The sequence below is a fragment of the Gopherus flavomarginatus genome, chromosome 3 (assembly GCF_025201925.1).
Source record: "Gopherus flavomarginatus isolate rGopFla2 chromosome 3, rGopFla2.mat.asm, whole genome shotgun sequence".
NCBI classification, from domain to species: Eukaryota; Metazoa; Chordata; order Testudines; family Testudinidae; genus Gopherus; species Gopherus flavomarginatus.
In genome coordinates, this window is record NC_066619.1 from 46,630,507 (window position 1) to 46,653,391 (window position 22,885).

A 22,885-nucleotide genomic window follows, 5' to 3' on the forward strand; every position below is an offset into this window, starting at 1 on the left:
AAGATAGATTTTAAGTGATTATAAGAGATAGCAAACAGAACAAAGCAAATTACTGAGCAAATAAAACAGAACACTCAGACTAAACTTAATACACTAAAGAAATTGGCTACAAATAGTAATTTCTCACCCTAAATGTTGTTTCAGGCAGATTACAAAGATTCTTGAAAGCCAGCTGCACTGGCCTGCAGTTTGAAACTTCAGGTATTCCTCACAGGCTAAACATCCTTCCAGCCTGGGCTCAACTCATAGACTCTAGGACTGGAAGGGACCTCGAGAGGTCATCGAGTCCAGTCCCCTGCCCTCATGGCAGGACCAAATACTGTCTAGACCATCCATAATAGACATTTATCTAACCTACTCTTAAATATCTCCAGAGATGGAGATTCCACAACTTCCCTAGGCAATCCATTCCAGTGTCCAACTGCCCTGACAGTTAGGAACTTTTTCCTAATGTCCAACCTAAATCTCCCTTGCTGCAGTTTAAGCCCAATACTCCAGTTGAGGCCTAACCAGCACAGAGTAAAGCGGAAGAATAACTTCTCGTGTCTTGTTTACAACACACCTGTTAATGCATCCCAGAATCACATTCTTCCGCTTTACTCTGCGCTGGTTAGGCCTCAACTGGAGTATTGTGTCCAGTTCTGGGCACCGCATTTCAAGAAAGATGTGGAGAAATTGGAGAGGGTCCAGAGAAGAGCAACAAGAATGATTAAAGGTCTTGAGAACATGACCTATGAAGGAAGGCTGAAGGAATTGGGTTTGTTTAGTTTGGAAAAGAGAAGACTGAGAGGGGACATGATAGCAGTTTTCAGGTATCTAAAAGGGTGTCATCAGGAGGAGGGAGAAAACTTGTTCACCTTAGCCTCCAATGATAGAACAAGAAGCAATGGGCTTAAACTGCAGCAAGGGAGATTTAGGTTGGACATTAGGAAAAAGTTCCTAACTGTCAGGGTAGTTGGATACTGGAATGGATTGCCTAGGGAAGTTGTGGAATCTCCATCTCTGGAGATATTTAAGAGTAGGTTAGATAAATGTCTATTAGGGATGGTCTAGACAGTATTTGGTCCTGCCATGAGGGCAGGGGACTGGACTCGATGACCTCTCGAGGTCCCTTCCAGTCCTAGAGTCTATGAGTTGAGCCCAGGCTGGAAGGATGTTTAGCCTGTGAGTAATACCTGAAGTTTCAAACTGCAGGCCAGTGCAGCTGGCTTTCAAGAATCTTTGTAATCTGCCTGAAACAACATTTAGGGTGAGAAATTACTATTTGTAGCCAATTTCTTTAGTGTATTAAGTTTAGTCTGAGTGTTTTGTTTTATTTGCTCAGAAATTTGCTTTGTTCTGTTTGCTATCTCTTATAATCACTTAAAATCTATCTTTTATAGTAAATAAATTTGTTCTATTATTAAACCCAGTTTGTGCAATTTCTAACTGGAGGTGGCAAGAAGTTGTGCATCTCTCTCTTCACATTGAGGGAGAGGGTGAATTTTTATGAGCTTGCGCTCTTCTCCCCCCAGTTCAGTTCTTGCTTCCAGGTGTTTCCCTGGTGTCTCTCTTGAGAGGGTTTGGGGGAGGAGGCATAGGAGAACCACGATGATGTCACTCCCCTGTCTTATATAGCTTTTGTGTATGGTGGGAACCCTTTGTCTTCCACTGGAAAAACACTGGCATTCCAAGGGGGGTTCCAGTATCAGGTGACTCAGTCACATATCTCTGCAGGGTCCTAGCAGCCATTACTCCTAGGCTCTCTGGGCTGTCCACAGGAAGACTAAGCTCTTTCACAGTCTGTTGTCTTTGCTGATGGGCCATCAGCCCTGTCTGGCTTTTTCATTGTTGTACCTGAAGGGCTAGTTGTAGGTATCACCCAAGGTAGCACTTTTGAAATACAGATAAATGGTCAATATTCCTAACTTCAGATACAAAAATGATACATGCATACAAATTGGATAACCAAATTCAGTAAGTTATAACCTTTCCAATGATATCGTACATGAACCATCTTGCATGAAGTATATCTCAATTATGGCATATCCATATCAAAAGCATATTTCCATGACGAATATGGAGTGCAATGTCACACCCAAAATCTAAGAGCCTGAGGAGTGGGAGTGGGCAGGATGTCACCACAGCTACCGAGAGGGGGAGAGAGCTGAAGTGGACTGGGAAGAAGTGCTTGTATGCACTCCATTCCTCTCCCTCAAAATAACGAGCAGACTTGGGGTCAAGGGAACGCAGCACACATTGAAAGATGGCAGAGAGATGGTAATAGATACAGCTCTGGTTACTAAACCCAGCCCCAAGAACTGAGCTCCTGCTCCTCCCAGTACTGCCACTGGAACCATTAAGGGCCAGTCTGTGCTCTGCTCCGCAGTACTTTGATCTGCTGCTGGGAAAGAGGGGAGATGATGCTCTGCATCCACCTACCCCCACTTGGATAGCCTCTCTGAATGGCATATTTGCACACAAAAGCCAGAGGTTGGTTTGTCAGGGAGGGGAAATCTAGCAGATTTTTTTGTGGAAACTGCCAAGAAGGGATCTAGACCTGCTCTCTTCAGTCTCTTCCTACTCATGAAATCTCTTGCTGCATATTCTTTTAAGGGTACAGGTGCTCTTTTTCCCCAGATCTCTTAGAGATGCATATTTTTGAAGAAGCAAGTATCCTCCCTTCGTTCAGGCATCTCTGTACCCTGAAATCTACCTGAGCAGGATGTCTATCTGCAATCAAGAAGAAAAAGAAAAGGATCAGTCAGGTACCCTAACATCCAACCTTCTCACAAAAATATTGGTACTACAAAACCAGAAGTTATTTACCAAGCCTGATCCTATTCTTCCTGAAAAGTCAGTTTTAAAAAAAAATGCATGTTTACTCAGGTATAGACACTGACTTGTTTGACTCATGTAATAGCATCTGAATCATAATGTACAAGAAGCTATATAAAAAATGTGCCAAAGGCAATTGTTAGAGAGAAAACAGCTTTCATATCACTCTGTCGCATTTTCACCTCTGCATATGGTGTTTCCCTGGACAGTGCTTTGTTAGCTGGTCAGTAAGTTATCGCTTGGGGTGTGTACGCACGTACTTATTTATTTAAAACTTTTGGACATTAAGACAAGCAATCTGGTGCTCTTCCCTCCACTATCAGTCACTCTAAAGCCAGGCACTAATTGGCCCATCTCCAGAAAGCAAGTACATCAGACTGGATGGCTGACCTGGAGGGGGCAATGCTGGGTCTGAACAACTGCTCCCACCTGTGCAAATCCAGGGCCTGCCTTAGCCAGATGCTTCTCTTCCTTTCCTCGAAGAGATTAGCTGGAAAAGTAGAGAAAATCCAAACATCTCAAAAAAGTGAAATCAAGAGGAAACTTAAATATTATTATTCTTTCTCTCCTAACTTTTCTTCCTGCTCTTTGTATCTCTTTGAATATAAACAATGGGAAATTAAAATCAGTGTGTTTCTCTCCATGTTCAAGACCATGTCCTAGCATGGTATTACTCTTATAGTTATCAAGGGAATAGGAGGAGGCTAACTTTGTAGCAAGGTCTCCATTAAAGAAGCAGGCATCCTCTTTACTGTGACTTTGAAAGCATTATCAAAATCAGTGGGTGCAGGCCTGCAGAGGTCAGTCGTTGACTTTTGAATCCTTTGAAGAAGTTGATAGGTGCTCAAATACTGTGGTGATAACCATGGTATAAAAACTTAGAGAATTAACAGGCAATACTCTAATGTTTTGTATATTTCTAAGTGGTAATACTATTTACATTTGTTTCAGAGGTAGACACAGCTGTCCTTGCCCGCTAAGTCTACCATTATCATGGATAAGAGGACTTCTTCCTCAAGATCATCTGGTAAACAGCCACTTATGGTTTTTGCATAAGTGATCCAGGACAGACTGGTCCAAACAGTGCCAGGTGTCAACCGGATTCTTTGGGAGCAAACTGGCAAAAGAACAGAAAAGTGACAAGTGACAGAACAACCTTCTGTTGCAAGCATCCCAGAGAAAATTTAAATCATGCTCTTCCTAAATGATCAAACATGATCTTGTAATGTCATTTAATCTATTAAGTAGATTGTTTCTCCCCCTTGGTTCCTATGTTTGTAAACTTTCTTTGATATATTGGATCTAGCACCCAGGTAGTGTGAGATATAATGCCAGGCATATGGTGAAAGCCTTCAAAAGAGCTGTGTGGCTCAAAAGCTTGTTTCTGTCACCAACAGAAGTTGGTCCAATAAAATATATTACCTCACCCATCATGTCTCTCTACAGTTTAATACCTTTTTTCAGGTAACAGTAGAATAATGCTGAGACCTAGCCTGCTCTGTACCTCACTAAGAGTACTACTCCATACTTAACATGCCACTCCACAACAGAATCTCTTATCAGACATCCTAGCCTTTTCTTGCAGGGCTCCTGAGCATACTGTTAATTGAGAGGCTCTTATTCTGTACTAAGGTTGTAACTTCTGCCATCGGAAAATGCTTAAGCCCTTCTGGTTTGAAAACTGGAGAAATCTTCCCATGCAGATTTTATGTGCCGTTGGCTATTTGTAATTCTTCACCTGGTTTGACAAATTTTCTTCTCTGTTGTATTTTATTATAAACGTAATCTCCCAAGAGACTTGAAGCAAGAGCATTTACAAGAGCTGTTTCAGTGTAGTCTTAACCATTCTTCTGGGACTTTGAAAACTATTTCTAATAGGAACTTTTAAGCTATGAAATATTTCTCACAGGTTTTGATATATAGTAGTTAAATTAATTTTAAATAGGGTTGAATTCAGTTCTTAGTTACATTATTTTATGCAAATAACATTGTCTTACTATCCAGGTTTGTATTTATTAGCAAACACTTTTAATTAAGTATTTAATATGATGACTTTTAAAAAATTATATCCATAATTAAATTAGATATAAAAGAGGATCCACTACACACATGTTAGTGCTTTTGGCTCCTGTAGAAGGGTGGGCTCACTATTGGAACACCTCTTTGTGGCAGTGCATGGTGCAGCAGCTCTTCCTTGGGTAGTACCCCCTGACAATAGTCACTCCAGTCCCACTGTGGTCTGCCTCTTCTGGCAACTCAGACCTCTGGTCAGGTCATGTTTTAGACTCAAACCTTCCAGAGTAACAAAGTCCAAATGATTGCAAGTCCAGCATCCTTAAGAAAGTCTTTAATCCTGACTCTGGGTTCTGTAGTCCTCACACCCTTTGCTCACCTTCGTCATCCTTATTCCCTTCTCAGGACTTCCTGCCACCTTCCACTATTTTGGTTTCCAGTCCAGGGACCCTATAACCAGCATGCAAAGTCTGTTCCATCAGGCTCCTTACTGCTGCCTCCCTTGACATCTTCCTGCTGTAGCCTCTTTATCAAGCAGTCTCTCCACTGCTCTCTAAGTTCACCGTTCTTTCAGGACCAGGACTCAGAGGGCTCTCCCGTGGAACCTTCCAGCAAAATCTCCAACTACAAGTACAAAAATCAACCAACTTTTGCCCTCTTCAGGCTTGAGCTTTCATCTCTCTATATTCCTTAATTGAACACCTCCCAGTGGTCTCTCCCTGCAACGTCCCAATCCTGTCTTATCAAGTTATACTGCTAGAGCTTTCTCCACCTCAGTGGCTGTTCTATGTTTCTCCTAGCCTCCTGCCAGACTTCTGTACTCAGGAGAGGATCCCAGGGCCATCTCTCTCCCTAGGCTTCCTCCTTGACCCGCCTAGGCTTTCAACTCTCTAGTCCCAGAGAGTGACTACAAAGTTTCTCTCCTGCAGTCTCTTTCTAATCTGTTTCCTTTCTTTATAGTCACCACTGAGCTCCTTTCCCAGCTGGGCTTCATCTTTAATTAAGCCGGGCCTACTCACCAAGTGCAGCCAGGTAGCATAGTTGTGTTCATATGTGGGATATACACCACATCACAGATCCCTATGTAGGGATTATAGGCCTGGAAAAAATACCAAAATTTAGAGTCACTGATATTCAGTGTAAAGAGAATTATAGTGATTGGAGCAAAGCAGGAATGGTTTTCTGCAGCTGAAAAACAATTGTACTGTATCAAAGTATGCTGGATCTCAGCAATTCTAGCCTGAAATAAAGTAAATCTCACCTAATGATCATAAGAAAAAGCAACAAGACTTCCGGACATCCAGTGAGCAGAAAACCTATTGATAAAGTTGGAGGAGATGGAAACTATTTTAATGGCTTTATTAAGAAATATTAATGAGTTTGTTACTTTGGGGGGAGAGTGGATTGTTTGGTTGGACCAGTGGTTCTCAACCTCTCCAGACTACTGTACCCTTTTCAGGAGTCTGATTTATCTTGTGTACCCCAAGCTTCACCTCACTTAAAAACTACTTTCCTACAAATCAGACATAAAAATACAAAAGTGGCACAGCACACTGTTGAGAAATTGCTTACTTTCTCATTTATACCATATAATTATAAAATAAATCAATTGGAATATAAATATTGTACTTGCATTTCAGTGTGATACTTGAGCCTGTTTTTCACTTGTGAGCCTTGTCATTCCAGGAGACAATGAAGCGACAGCAACAATTACATTTTTCTCTGTATTGAGTCTATTCCTACTCTCAGGGCCACCTTAGGGGGTGGCAAGCAGGGCAATTGCCCAGGGTCCCATGTATGAAATTTTAGTTTGTATTGTCTTCATTCATGCTTTTTATGTAGCCTGTTCTAAAACTAGGCAAATATCTAGTTTAGCTGATGTACTCGCTGGAAGACCTCTGCATGACCTCAAGAGCCACTGGATTGGACAGTACTTAATAAGGGTCCTCTCCCACTGCTTTAGAATACTTATGTAGGAGCCAAGCTACATTGATACTTTCCCACAATAAAAGGGTTAGATTGTATACATCTGGAGACACTATGTTGTCAATACAGTAGGTCAGATTAATGTATAAATAGCATGGTCTGCGGTAGATCCAACAGCATGCTAAATTGTCCCATAATGGTTCTTGGTTACATTTTGAAAGTGTTTTGGTTTTGTTTTGTTAAATTATTATGAAGGTGTTGTTGAATCCCCTTATAGCCATTTGAGTTCAAATAAGCCACTTAACCCATATAAAAAAAATGTTATCTGGAGCAATTGGCTAAAGAGTCACTCTTTCACTCCCAAATTCCTGATGTTCTCATATGAAAAAAATACTAGAATGAAATAATATAATTGTTAAATCCTATGTCTCAGCCCACTTCAGTCTCAACGTATGCTGATTCCATCCTTGCTATTTCAGTGTTCTGTTGTCATTAGATAAACTGACAACATTCAGACTATATAAGAAAAATAATGAATGTCAGGATTGTAGGCAGGAATAGAGTTAAAATTTATTTATAAAATGTAATAGCAACCTGTGACATAAATCATTATAAAGCTTATCTCAGCCAGACTTTAAAGAATCATTTTCGTATATATTTACTGAGCTTAGATTTAGAGTATTAATGTCAGTTATTATTCTGCTACATTACATTTGACACATCTACATTTGGCATTTAAAAGCATATCATGGGTTTTAAAAATCAAATAATTTTAGAATATATAAAATTTATCTTCTAAGTGTTTCTGTTGCTAAATTTGTAGCAACTGGTTAAAATACAGTAACTGGGACATAAAACAAATATTTTTCTGATTTCAGATACTTGTAATTTTTTTAATCAGAGGAAAAATATGACTTCTATATTAATCATCCTACATGATGTGTTTCCTACATCAGCCAATCTGATTTCAGACTTCTAAGGTGAAAACATTATAAAAAATCAATAGCAAATGTTTGAGATTAATTTAAATACCATGGATATTAATCAATTGATTTTTGTACTACTAATGATTGTACCAATATGTTTAAGTAGGATAACTCAGGCATACAAGCAATCAATATTTGCTGATTATTTGGCACACCAGTTAATGAAGGGATTTTTTTATCTTTCCAAAATTTCACTTGCCCTATGGCTAGAACAAGATTTTAGTTGTAAATGCATTCTTAACTGGATGTCACATATCGTAGTCAGCCAACGAAACATGGTAATGTCCACATATCTTGAATTTCTGTAAAATTCGTTTCAGGTACAACTAATTTGATCCTTCCAGAGAATGAGGTGAACGGTGTTTGTCTTTTTTGTGGGAAGGGAAGGGGTTAAGAAGGAATATGTAACATATATTGTTTTTTAATAGCAGAATACTGCTAATGTGCTATTTTGTTGTTTGTTTGTATGTTTTTTTTTAACTATCCGCTGTTATGAAAACTAGTCCCAGCTTTGAGAGAGTTTCTGTCAAGGCTTCTGATCAACCAGTAGCCTACTTTTTACTGTGTCAGAAAATGAGACGTTTTCAAAATTGAACTGATAAAATATTTTTCTTGCTTTTCAAATTAGTTTTTTCTATGTTTCTCAGACAATATTCTGTCCCGTTCATACTAAATAGAAAGATTGTTAAAATATTTGTTCCTGGATATTATACTTTGCGTGAGAAGATTCTTTGGACTTACTGGTGATATTAAAACAAGAAAAGTAGAATCTTGCTAATTCACACTAATTGCTAGGATGTTGCTGATTATTGAACTTTGTTCATTTGTTAATTTGCAAACAGTTTTTAAAAAATCATGTAAGGTTGAGTTTTAGCAAATGTGTAGTTTGTTTTCAGATATCTGATACTTTTTAGTTGACAAGAACATGTGCATAGCAATAAAAGTAACATTAGAAATACAAAAGCTCACTGCAGCACCTTGCTCTTGCATCTATGCTGGGAAGTAGGATGAGGCAGCCAGATTTTTGGTGAGAATTAGCAAGATTTTGGATTAGCAAAATGAAAATCAGAAAGGTAAGTTCTACAGTATCAGTTGGTAATATATTTGCTCCAATTTAACTTTGGTTATGTAAAATATTGTCTTACCAAAAAAATTTGTTCACTTCTGTGTAATTTCTCTTCTCTCAGTACAAAGGAAGATAACTTCAATGTTAATATTCAGCCCCCTGTTGGAGAACTACTTTTACCTGTCACTATGTCAGAGAAGGACTTTAAAACAGAGCAAGGTGAGAAATATTATTTCAGTAACTTTGATAAATGCATTTTTGATTTCCGTGTGCGTGCACTGCAATGCTTTTTCACTTGCACATCTATACAGATGCCCAGAAATCACTTCATGTATGTAGCTATTGATGCTATTCTATGCATTCACTTTCAATCTCATACTAATGGCTTGGTTTAGAAAACACCTTCAGAAGCACACAGAGTGTGCGTTCCAGTGGTACTTGACAACTGATTAATATAACTTTTTTAAAAAAACAGTCCCTCTTCATACATAGTCCATAATCAACCTTTTGGCCCTGAGAGTTATGGTTTCCTAACATTGCTCACTAATGCATTTCATATTAGTGCTAATGGCAGGAATTTTAGACCCACCAGCTCAGAGAAATAATACAAATGTGTACTAATACAATGATGTCTGCTTTTATTAGTCTTTATTCCAAGCTATTGCTAGTGTAGAGTTAATGTACTTTTTCTCCCAACTACTTTGAAGTTCATTACAATCAGACCCCTTTAAAACAACGCTTCTTACTATTAAAAACAAACTGTTTGGCTTCCGTTTGGTGTAGCATTTTAAAAAGGAACCATGTTGTTGTCTATACCTCGGCTGACAATTTTCTTAACGTAGTGCTTTTAAAGAAAATCGACATTTCTGTAAAATGCATGATTGTGGCTTGGCCTCGACTCAGATGCATTTGATAATTTGCATGGTTCTTACTGTATGAATAATAAAAAAATTATTATAGCTGGTTTTACTACATGTTAAATTGAACAATGCACACAGCTAAGAATTTTGTTCAAATTTACTGTATACTTTTCAAGTCCAAAAGCTTGAGCTTTGGATGCATTTTCAAATTTACAATGGTATATTGTCATCCATCTCAATGAATGGGGATTTATATGCGTAAATCCTTTCCCACTGAGATGAGAATGTACCCATGGGACTCCATCTCATGGCTGTGTAAAGCTCAGAAACCCAGTATATCTATCAAGCAGTCAAGAACACCAATGAGTAATCCTATGCAATGCTATATATTATTAATAATCACTTTTGCATCATTTCTTAGTTACTTTTATATTTTAAATGATTAAGAATGCAGTCTGTTACTTATATTGTTTTCTGTGAAGTTGATCACTGCAGTGAAAAGTTAGGATTGTGAATTTTTTTCTTAACCAATTGATACTTATTTGCTGTTCTTACTCTTTGCTGGCTAAAGCTTGCCTTACTGCTTTACACCTGCTCAGCAAACCAAGGTGAGTGATTAAATGAGGCTTTGGCACATTTGTTTTAAAATGTTCCCTTCTTAAAATTGTAGGTAGAGGTATACTGTAAATAAAGAAGGTTATTGTACTGCTTTCCCCACTTTTTTTTTTTGCTTGCTTGCTTGATACTTGATCATTTGCTATGCTTTGCTTTGTCTGAGGGCTTTTTTCCCCCTGACTGATCATACAGAACCATGAGAACATAGAAGAAGTGCACTTTGAGAATCACTATGGTCCTCTGTGGAGTTGTTGCCAAAATTCTTTTTTCTTCTGCCATTTTACTTCTATGGTTGTTGATTATTTGTCTGAATAAATCTGGCAGCTGTTTGCTGTGTTTAATAGAGCAGAAAGGCTACTCTGAATAAAGCTATTTGAAATTTTGTTTATATGAAGTATTTGTAAATCCATGAAGGTCTCTTGGCATTTCTGTGTCGTTCTTTCTGTCTTCCTGAATTCATTCTTTGATGCAGGCAAGTTTACCACATGTTTAAAACGCTCCTCTATAGCATCTTTTTAGTTATAGATTTCAGCTGTTTTAGAAAACTCTTGGTAATAGAGGTCTCAATTCTAAACTTTACATGTGTATTTATTTGTTACACAGCTCTAGGAATAGGTTGGAGTATTTTAAGAGACTTGCTATATGGGCTTGCTAAATGAAAATCCCAAATCAAAATAAGAAATGAATTTCCTCAAATTTTAGCAACACAAATCTTACTAGAGTAAAATGTAGGTCAGCTTAGAAGTTTACAAATGTGTTTCCATTCCATGTTAACTTTGATTTTATTTCATTCTCTAAATAAATCCGATTTTTACACTTTATTTTTTTTTCCTTATTTTGGAAATAAAATGTTTCAAACCTTGTATCTTGAGATACTTTGTTTTATGTTTGCATTCAAAGTTAATAATAGGAAATGGTGGAGAGGTGGGAAGTAAGGGTGGCAACAAATTTGTATGGGGAAAAATGAGAAGATACACATGGCTTTTAAGAATTTTTAGGTCTAAATTGCATGTGCAATCTAATAAGAATACTAAGGATGGAACATACAACATTATAGCAACATGCAAGAAAACAATTTACTCTTTCCCATCTTCACTCAGTTACGCTATGCTGCTTTGCATTGTGAGTCACATTTTGTGTATTTCCTTTTCCCCCATTGCATAAGAAGGAGGGGTACAGACGGTGCTGAATATTCATGCCTGTGAAGGTTTCCTAGTGGCAACATCATATACTGAGCTGTGCAACACTAACTCACTGTCTTTAGTTCTGAACTGGGGAAACCTCTTTCAGGGTAAATCATTGCCTATCCATACAGTCTTGAGCAGCCGCTTAGTTAATGTTGTGATTTGACCATTTGGAAGCAATGGACTAATTAATTTTGTTATTTTAAATACTTGTTTCAGTCTTAGGCTTCAGCATTCCATGCCATATCTGCAGCACTTACTCAGACAAAACTCCACTTGGCTTCAGTGGGAATTCTATCTGAGTAAGGACTGTTGCACAGGGGCCTCTGTCCTCATGTCATATTGCCTGACTCTATTCCTTTTGAAATCAATGGCAAAAGTCCAGTTAACTTGAATGGGAATAGACTTGAGCTCAGTCTTCCCTGATAGATGACAATATATCAGCTGTATTTTGCATCAGTATAACTTTTTTTCCAGTTTCATTTCCTTTTATTATTCAAGCTGTGTATTCTTGATTCATTGTAATACTTAATTAACCCAAATTAATTGCCTTTCTGTGCAGTGACCAAAGTTTTCTTAGATTCCAATGAGTAATGCAACGTTAAAGGTGGCACATGTTTTTTATAACTGGATTATTAATTGGTATTTTACCATTAATATTTTTATTTTTAAAGTATATAAACATAGTTGTTTTAATTGGCTTCATTTTACAATTTTTTCATAGATAAAAATGTAATTGATAATTTACAAAATTTTTAAGTTAGTCAAGGATACATGGCACATTTTAATTTAGAAATGCCAGGGATTAAAAGAACACGTTTATTTAATTTTATTAAGATTTATGCATCTAACTTGTGTTCCTAATAAGCAAGATGCTAATTCTTTAAATGGTCAGACATTTACTATTTTCTGGCCCTTAACTACCACAAGCAATCATATTTGATGCCCCTTAATTAGAGCACCTTTTTTTCTTTCCAGGTTCTTTTCCACCTCAGCAATCGAGACAATACATTTGCTTACCATGCTGCTCTCCTAAGTGTTCTTTTGCATGTAAATTAATCTTGATTCAGTTTACACTGTCATGCTGAGTGGTACAAATTGCCTATAACAATAAAACAGCATGAGTTAAAAATAAAGGGGGGTGGAAAGGCAGATTGAATGTGTGCCTTACTTGATAGGATGTTACTTTGCTTTATGCCAATACATTAGTCAACGATAATGAATCTTCTGTTCTGAAAAGCATGGTTTAGTTGATTTTTTTAATTTTACTTCAATGGAGCAGTACCTTGTCTTTTATAGAACAAGTTAGACAAACCATTAATGACAAGAGTGTTAAGGTTAAATATGAAGCAATGCATTCACTTCTCTGAGTGCTATCCATCTTTCCATTTACAGGAGCTTGACAAAAGTACTGGCTTTGTACAACATTTCCTTTAATTACATGCTGTGGGAAACAGGCTTTTAACATAAACATAGTTGCATTCATTTATTCAGCATTTGCTCTTCAATAGAGCTTAATGGAGAAGGTTTAAATCCTAAATGAGTACACACATCTCTCAGCAGTGTTATGTCAGTCCCTGTGCTCTGCTTAAAAGCAGCTTTAGATTGCTTATGTAGTTTTTAAAGCTTTTGCCTAATATTGAAGTTAAACAGTCTGAAACAGAATGTACTGTTTCCAAGGTTAGATAATGCTAATGCTGATTTTTTTTATAGAAGGTAGATATTTATTTTTGCTTTTGTCATGAGTAAATCATGTTCTAAAATATCCCCTGTATTACTTATTTATTATTTTTTTAATCCAGAATTTCAGATTTTGTAAAAAAAAAAAAAAACTGATTCAAATTCTAATGTATGGCTATGTTGACTTTTTAAAATCAAATTTATTAAGCATCTGAATGGACTTTGCAATATATTGTGTATACATTTCTAAGAGGGTAGGATTTTTGAGCATTTTAAATAGTTTTGATTACTTAATTTTATTGTGCATATAAATATCTGATGCTTGTTTAATTCTTTACCGCTTCTACTTAAGGTCCTAAATTTCATTGTTTTTACAAACAGTTTTTAGCATCTGAATATAGCATAGATTCCTGCAGGATTTTCATATAAGGACTCATGAAACTCTCTAGGGGTGTTTCTTCCAGATTTTAATTAACATAGATGACCTACTAAATGCAGTTCTAAGCACTTGGTGTTGATGTAAGAAAAAATTCTCATATATAGCCTTATTGAATTACATTTCTCCTTTCATTTTTATTCCATTTCTTAATTCATATGATAGCATGGAGGGCTGACATTTTAGCTGTATTTTATAGTGATGTATTTTAATCAAATATAGTTTATCATTACATTCCTTAAGAGACAGATTCTAGCAGAGTAAACAGTGTTTCTCAGTTTCTGATCTGATAATTTTAACTTCATGAATTAAACTGATCTGACGGCGAAAAAAAAGATGTGAAATTCAAAGAATAATCTGCAATGAAATTACAACTGAATATAGTGGTTTTATTCTTACACGATGGGAAAAAGTTCTTTAGATGTGGCCTATAGTTCAAATTTGTCTTATTTCAAAATTTTTGTTTAATATTTTATATCTGTATGTTTTCTGTATTCTATATTATGTACTCTTTCTGAAAAGGAACTACTTTAATTGCACACAAATTTATTAATATCACATCATTGTTCAGTTATTGCTATTTTCTTTTCAGTGACATTAAATTATTTTAAAATCACAAGTTAATTGGGCTTTTCTATAAATCTACACATACTTCAATTTTTTAAAGTCAGTTTCTTGATAAATAGTTTAATTTTATATGTAATTTTCTTCTAGGAAACCAAGAAAAATGAAGTTTATATGTCTTTTTGCTCTTATTCAGTAACAGACCATATATTTGTTTTTGTAGATTTCCTAAAGTAGTTTTTAAAAAAACACACTACTCTTAATGTTTCAGGAATGCTGACTGGAATGAATGAGACCTCTGCAACAATCACTGTTGCTCCACAGAATTCCACTCGTCTTGTGTTACTTGAGAAGGTGGTAAAGGCAGCAAACTTGGGTGTTGTTCCATCTGGTCAAGATAACATACACAGGTAAGCTAAGGCTGACACATGCAGTGGAACAAAGTGATTCGGTGTCAATGTGCATAATCTTACATTTATAGATGTAGAGTGGAGTTTCACTTGAGAATTGTGAGAAAAATAAGAGTCCAGATTCAGAGTTCCAAAAGGCATTTTTTAAATATTTTCTCTTGATTGATTTGATTTTTAAGCTTTTCTTTCCTTTTGTATATCTAAATTTCGTAATCATGAAGGAAAACCAATCTCAAGCTACTTTCTCCATTCAGATCTACCAATCTGCCTACATCCTGATTTACAACAGTCCTTACTTATCTAGTTGTTGGCTTCCTTTAAAAATATCTCCATTTGGTTCAAAATGCAGCAGCCTGTTACTGATCAGTGGTTAGGAAGATTTTATCATCCATGACCTCATCCAAAGAAACTCCTGACCTGGCCTGCATCACAGAATCCTGAGTGGGTGTTGACTCAGGCCCTGACTCTAGCTCTTCCCATCCTTTCTGTCTACTTAGGCACCAAAGACCTAGATTAATTGAAGACCACTCAAAGTAGCAATCCTTTTCTAGTCCAACCTCAAATACAGAAGGGGACACCTAGAGGAAAAAGGGTAATATTTTGAAAGTGTCTAAATTATTTTGGAGCCTTGCTCCCAAATGTGACTTGGGCATTTAGGAACCTAAATCCCATTGACGTTCCTTGAAATGTAGGTGACTTTTGAAAAAAATTGGTTAAAATTTTCAAAAGTCGTGCAATTATGTGGCAAATGCAGAAACAAGTCTAACGTGTAGATGCACTTAATTTCTAGACCTCTAAACACCAAATGTTTTCTAGGAGACCTCACTGAGATGCTGTTTGACATAGATATGACATTCCCAAGATTTAATGTCTGGAAGATTTGCTTTTCCTACTTGGCTTTTCACAAGTAATCCCTGCCCCTACCCTCACAGCTAGTCAATCTCTGGAACTGATTTCTGAACTGGAAGAGGATTTAGGAAATGGAAGCTATACCTGCCTGTTCTGAATTGAACATCCTCCACCAGGTTGAGATCTGACCCCTTCTGCTTTACATTCAAGAATAACATTTCTGTGTTTTTCTGAGAAAATCACCCACTTCTGAGAGAGCCTTTTGTAATGCTAGGAACCACTCATTCCACGGAAGATTGATAATCTGATTTTCCTTTGTTTGAATTCAGCCCGTTCATGTAACAGGTCATTTTGAAGCACTGCAGGAACATTGTGTCATCTGCACTTCCCTGTGGCATTTGATACGGTCAGCCATGGAATGCTGTTTTACCTCAGACACTACGGGATTAGTGGGATAACATTGGATATGTTTACGCTGAAGCTGGGAGCAAGCCTCATGGACTGGGTAGACAGCCGTGCTAGCTTGCTAAAAAATAGCGGTGTGGACATTGCAACTTGGGCAGCAACTCAGGCTTTCAAAGCTGCTCAGCCCCCTGGTCTGAGCTCTAAGCTACAACATACGCCTGCTATTTTTAGCACGCTTGCTCAAATAAGAAGATAAATAACTGAATTAGAGAAGAACTCTGTAGATTGCTTTGTGCAGCTGAGGTAATCAGAGAACCCCCAGAAATTGGTTCTTGTGCACACTTCTCATTGCCCCGCACTTCTCCAAATAGGCAATAAGGTAGGTTGCTCCCCATTCTCTAGGAGAATTTCTTGGCAGTTTTATTCCATTTTTTTCATGTATTTTAAGAAACCTGGAGGGTTGAAGAGCATAACAGACTTTAGGGTTCTCAACAGACCACCCATGAACAAGAAATTGCAGATTGAGACGCGAGCCTCAATCCTCACCAGCATTCATCCAGCAAATTTCCTCACTTGACTTTCAAAAAGTAGAATTGCACATCCCCATCAGATAGAGACACTTAAAGGTTCCTCACGTTTGCTTTCATATCCTTCCACTTCCCTTACAAACCCTTCCTCATTTGGTCTTTTAACAACACAAAAAAAGTTTTCACAAGTATGGTTACAGTCATTGCAGACTTTCGCATACTCCACTGAAAAAAAGTGGGAATAATTAAGACTTCGTAATTCAGAAAATCATGGCCTTCTTGTAATCGGCAAAGTATCATATAATGTGACTCAATATCATGCACATAAAAGGCATCTGAAGTGTCAAGCAAATTAGCTCAAAAAGATGAGTCTACACAGGAAAATGGTCTTTGAACACTACACTTCCATCTGTCCCAAAATACAATAGTAGCTCATCAACCTGTAGGTAGTAGCAGACAGAAGAGAGAAATCTGTTGCTCAGAGACCACAGGACCAGATGTGAAGAACACACTGGACCTGATTCACTGTTCCTTTGCTTTGGTTTTATGCTTGTATAATTCCACTGAGGTCAATAGAATTGTCTGTTTAAACTAATATAATGGAGTGGAGAACCAGGCCATCCCAAGACACTCTGATATCTGTATTCCTTCCCCTTCTTCTTCTTTTAGCCTTAGTCCCATGTGTATGAGGTCGGATCTTCAAGTCTTTCTTCTCAGTTCCAGTCTGTCTTGAAGCAGTTCCTCAGAAACTCCATAGCTAATCAAATCCTATTGTATGACATACATCCATCTATTTTTTGGTCTTCCAGGCCTTCTCATACCCGCCACTTCTACGTTAAGAACCCTGTTTCCTATATATTCTTCCAGTCTTTTTTTCATATGCCCAAACCATCTAAGCCTGGATTCCCTCAACTTTTCTGTAATTGGTACCACCTTCATACTTCCCCTAATAAGTTTGTTCCAAATATGGTCCATCCTTGTAACTCCAAGCATGCATTTTAACATTTTAATTTCCACTGTATTCAAGATCTGCTCCTGTCTCTTCCTCAGTGTCCAGCATTTGGTGCCATACGAAAGTATATTACTTCTCCTCCATGCCCTGAAACCCCTTCTGACCAAGTTGGTATTCATTTCCCCAATCTCGTGGCCATCTGAGCTGTACTTCAAATTGATGTGGCTAGGAACACAGTTGTTATAGAACTTCTGTCTTTAGAGATTTACTAACACAGGGCCTGATCACTGAGTGAAATGAAAAACCTGAACCTAGCAAAGTGGATGCTGAACAGAGTTAGATGAGTTGAGCTAGATATTCAGACAGTTATCTCACACAGCTCTCCTTGCAGCTAACAAAGAATCCACATTCAGTGACATCAAATGATAGCATGAGGTGGCTTAGAAAGAAAGAAACAATAACTACATTGTCATCTACATATTTTCTTGTGTGAAATTCCTTTAGGATGGCCTGACCATGGGCCAACACTCTGAAAGGACACATAGCAGCAATAAGGTGAGTCTTCTGGTTTGATATGGAAAAGGTTCAACCCAATGTAGCTGGATTGCCTTGTTGGAGATAATGAAACCTCAAACTTTTTATTGCCCTTAATCTATTGTTTCATGGTCTGTTACAGCTTTTGAAACAATGAGTTCAATGTCCATCTCATTACTAACCGTTAAAGTGGTCTTTGTAATGGTCAGGTCTTCTTCCCAGACAGCATCAGAACTTAGAAGCCTTGTTAGTAGAGATTTGTTATCTCATACTCCATTACAACACTATGGCCCTAAGGACACTAGTCAACTCTGCAGCCAAACAAATCTTCAACAGGAATCACACTATTCTCTTCCCAGCGTTTTCCCAAATCCAAAACACAAAAATGCAACTATTGCATACCTACCTTTCTTATAACTTTAACATCTGTAGTGATAGTTGAGAGTCCAGAAGCTTAATCTTAAAAAGAAAAGACAGTATAAGAAGTCACCCAAATCAAAGAAGAAAGAAGGCCCTGACTATGACACCATCTCTACCTAGATCAAAAATATACTGGGGACACAGGATTATGAGTATATTACAGCAGATGAGTATTGAAGTCCTGTGTATTGGCTGAAGAAAGTGGAAGAACAACAGTCTGGTCCAATATACACATTTTCATAAAATACCAAAAAATGGAACCCTACAGTACCTGCATTGATTCTTCAGTAGCCTTTCTCTGTCCTCTTGTACTTCAGTCTAATATGCTGATTGTGCTCATCCCTCCCTGTTGTTTCACTGCCTATCATGTGCCAGATGTGATGGATTAACAGACTGTCTCTCAAAGGAAAGTGAGTTTAGGGTTACTATACAATTTCTGTTTTCAGAGAAGGATAATGTTGTCTAATCAATAATCTTCCCACCCCGTTAGTATGGGGATCGTAGAATTGGGGTGTATTTTTTGTGTATCTGTATTTGTGTGTGTATTCAGGATCTGTCTCAAAGATCCAGCTGGGAAATTGATTCTCTGTGTGAATAGCACTTTCCAGTTTTTAGTAACTTAGAGAAAAGAAACCTGGCCTAACGTTGGTATGCAAGTCCCATCAGCTGAAGGCACAATATATATAATCGCTGCAGCCGCTTCCAACCAATCAGTAAGAGGGGACGTGACCCACATACTAAGAATAAGCAGAGAAGAGAAATTGACGGGCATATTTGTAACTATTCCATGTTAACTCATTGGAACCCAAATCTGTTTTCCCACTGGTTAACCAATGAGGTCTGCCTTATCAATTGAAGAATACTGAGGCAGGGCAGTAGCACTTTCTGAAGACCCATTCTGCCCCGCTTCAGTTCAGAAGCCTCTTCTGAATATTTGGCTTCCAGATGGTCCTGGCATGGGAGCTCAAGGGAACTGAAATCTTCCTATGAAGCAGTTGCTGGAATTGTTCTGCTTCCGTGGCTTCTTAATTGTGGGGTACAGACACCCACTCTGCTCAGAAGCTGCACTGAGTAACCATTTATAATAGGCATAAGTAAGTATATTTATAATAGGCACAGGATGTCCATTTTGCTTCCTAATGTATCTAGTAAAGTCTAGATAAAGGATTAAGTGCCCTAGGCCAAACACTTAACTATTCCAACTGGTTCTTACTGGATTGATGAAGGACTGATACATAAGACCTTATTCTTCAGTTATAAACCTAGTGGAACATTGAAAATGAAGTCCTACTTTCCCTATACATTTCTGCTCAGATCTTTTAATGGTAGGAGACCAGAGTTATAAGTATTACATTGCATCAAAGCCAACATGCATTTCAGCTTTAAAACTTTTGGAAACTTGAAAGCGTTTTTTAATACTTGATTTATGTTAGTAATAATGACTTTTAGGAAAAGATTTTTCCAGGTTATTAATGACCAACTAGGTTAAACCTCAGGCCTTCTACACCTCCAGGTAGTTATAAAATGCCAGAAAATGTCCTCCCTATTGGTCAGTATTCCTTAAGTAAATATTTCTTTTCCTAACTCAAGAGAGAAGTAGAATGTTTTAGTAGAAATGTATCCTTTATAGAAGTATTCAGAGGCTGTAGCTGGAAGGTGTTGCCAAGTTACCTATCCAAGTGTTTATCATTCCCGGAAATGAGACTTTCTCGTTGGTAATAAAAGGTCTATATATTGAAAAGTGCTGAGTGCTGATACAGTTCTCAGATATCATCAGCATTCAAAGGTTTTGATTAATAGGTATGAAATACTTGAAGTAAACATCTTTGTATCACATCAGTCCTTGAGAATCTTTTAATTCCTTAGATATGTTATTGAATACAGGGAGCTAGAATGTTTGTTATAGGGTTAGGGTTTTTTTTAATTAACTTTAAGAAAATGCAGATTTCCGCAATCTTAAAAGTGTATGTGAAAGCTATTTAGGTCTTAAGTTAATCAAAATAGATTGTTCTATCCTAGCTTATTTGCTGTCCACTAGAGGACAGCACTGCTTTTGTATCTGAATGCATTAAAGTGCAGAATATGTGCAGCATTTTCTTTGAAAAAACAAACAGCGACCTCTGAGTTAATTGTTTAAATAAAAAGCATTTAACATTTGCAAAGATAACCAAATGAGAGGGTTTTTTATCTAAAGGATTTTATCATTTTTATTTGTTGACTTTGTGTGAGACAAACTGTTTTCTGTGATTAAATCACTTTTGCAAAAGGAAATTTATAGCTTATTTTCAAAAATGGAAAGTACATAATTCTCAAACACTTATATTAAATGCCTGATTCCCTAAGAACAGAAGAGTACAAAGAACAAAACAGATGCAAGAACAAAACAGGTTAACTCTTGTGTGTTGGTGGTGAGATGGTGGTCTATTGATCCAACTTCTTTAACCAATCCAAGTTTTGCAAAGCAGACTTGGGTTCTCAGGCCTTAGATGCTGAATAGGTTACTGAGTTGATGATAGATATTTGATGAAGTAGTCTGAAAGTGGATGTAGCACCCACTCTGACCATTACATGGAGCAGTCATAGTAATTAGCAGATAAGTCTTACAGGCTCATTTGCACATCTAACTTTCACAGGGATAAAGTGAGATTGCTGAGTAGCAGCTAAAGCCAGGCTACTGGAATCTATTTTTGGCAGAAAATATTAGCATGCTAAAAATGCTACACTACCTAGCTGGTCATAGCTTATCCATAAAATAAAATGTTTTTCATTAAACCCCTAAATGTTTAATATTTCTATCATCACAGTATAATTTGATTTGAACCTTAAGTATGTTGAATATTTTAAGGAAACTTTTTAATTCAATAAAGTTGTTTTTCAGGAAAACATGACACTATCTGAAAAATGAAAAAGAGATATCAAAATGATTGTAAAATTATTTCTATGGTGTAAATGCTCTTTAATCTAGTTTTCTCTGCTTTTAATAATTTAATTGATGCCAGTGAAGTATTTTCTGAGATTAAAATCATTAGTTTTAAAAATAAAAAAATGATTTTCCGCTCTTTTCTTGCGAATGTGTTACTATTTTCAATACGTTTGAGATTAGAAACTTTGGTCACCCCTGTATCAGAACCATATAGGCATATACTGTTAAATCTGTCTCCAGTATATCTTTTTTCAAGTTCTAAAGTTTCTATGACCACGAAGCAGTATAAATATCCAATATTTTACCATTTTTGAGGTCCTTCGGTAATTACAAAGTAAAACTTGTATATAAATACAGTATTAACCAAAGTAAATCAAAACTTCAGAGTCCTGAAATTACAAAATTGTATAATTATTTATTCTTGATAACCCGTGGGAAAATAAGGCTTCATAGCTGTTTACTCTGGTATTTGGAAGTAGAAGACTAATTTATACCAGTATTTCTTACATACATTTATTGTGCAACTTCATTACACATTTGTCAACTTCGGACTAATTATTTTTGTACGGCTAGGGCAGGGCATTGCATCTTGTGATTGTCTTTCTTACTAATAGGATTCTGTCTGCTTCAGCAGGCAGTAATTGAAGGCTTCATGTACAAGATAGAAAAAAAAAAGTTTTAGCCTGAGTGGGCCATTGTCACTGTTTCTGATAACCAGCAGAACAGAAAACAGGAGAAAATTGAACTTAGAATAGAACAATAAGAGACCAGGAAGACTGTCCATGAGAAGAGAAAGTATGTCTTAGTACCGTTGAATTAACTGTAGCAAATCCTTGTTTTGTTGTAAACAACTGTTCTGTTTGTGAATGTTCTGCTAAAATTAACTCACTGTTTTGCATAAATATTAATTATTTAAGAACCAGTATTGAGAGTAAATTACAATTTTTTTTGCAGTGTGTCTGATAACTAAGAATTTCTTTAATTCTTTGAAGTACTTGGACCATGAATTTTAGTCATTTTTTTTGTTTACAGAAACAGAAAATACTTCAGTTTTTATGTGCAGTGATCACCATTAAAAAGTCAGCATTTGGCAAATGCTACTGCACTGTAATATCTAAGATACTCAATTTTCCCTTATAATTGAAATAGTAAAGAACTATATTTCATACATCACTGTTGACTGATGTTGATTTCAATAAAAAATGGTGATCACTATGCCTTTTTGGTCCCCAAAAATTGTGCGCACACAAAAAAAGTTTTGAAAGATGCAGTACGTTTAAACTGAAGCTCTCAAGGTTAATGGACAGGCTTATATGACTTACCTGTTCTTTTTCTTTGTTGTTTAACCTGTTGAGAAAGATTTGTTTTTTGCACATGCATAACATCCTCCTCTGCCTACCCAAGTGCTTTTTCTAACTGGAAAAAAAACCCAAAAAACCCATAATCCAGTATATGTGAGTAATGCTATAAATGACACCCCACCATTATACGTGTGCTGTAGCAAGAAATATTCTGACAGGAAAACTTTCATTTTCAAGTTTCCAGTCTGGTTGATACAAACAATGGGTTGAGGGATAAATTAAAAATGAAAAATAACTAGATGATGTAGAAATCATCTTAAACATACTGTTTAACTATATAAAACAATTGAATTATCACAGATCTCACAGTTCTGTAACAACTGGTAAAAGTTGTTTTTTTGTTTTTAATGGCAAACG

General features: G+C 36.8%; 1 protein-coding gene across 2 annotated transcripts in view; it reads left to right on the forward strand.

Moving 5' to 3' along the window:
- Positions 1-22,885, forward strand: part of AP3B1 (adaptor related protein complex 3 subunit beta 1) — a 310,175-nt gene that overhangs the window by 283,588 nt on the left and 3,702 nt on the right. For both annotated transcript variants that reach the window (XM_050946875.1, XM_050946876.1), the window contains exons 25-26: positions 8,930-9,027; positions 14,419-14,557. In XM_050946875.1, coding sequence (XP_050802832.1) covers positions 8,930-9,027; positions 14,419-14,557 — 237 coding nt within the window. The remainder of the gene's footprint in view (positions 1-8,929; positions 9,028-14,418; positions 14,558-22,885) is intronic.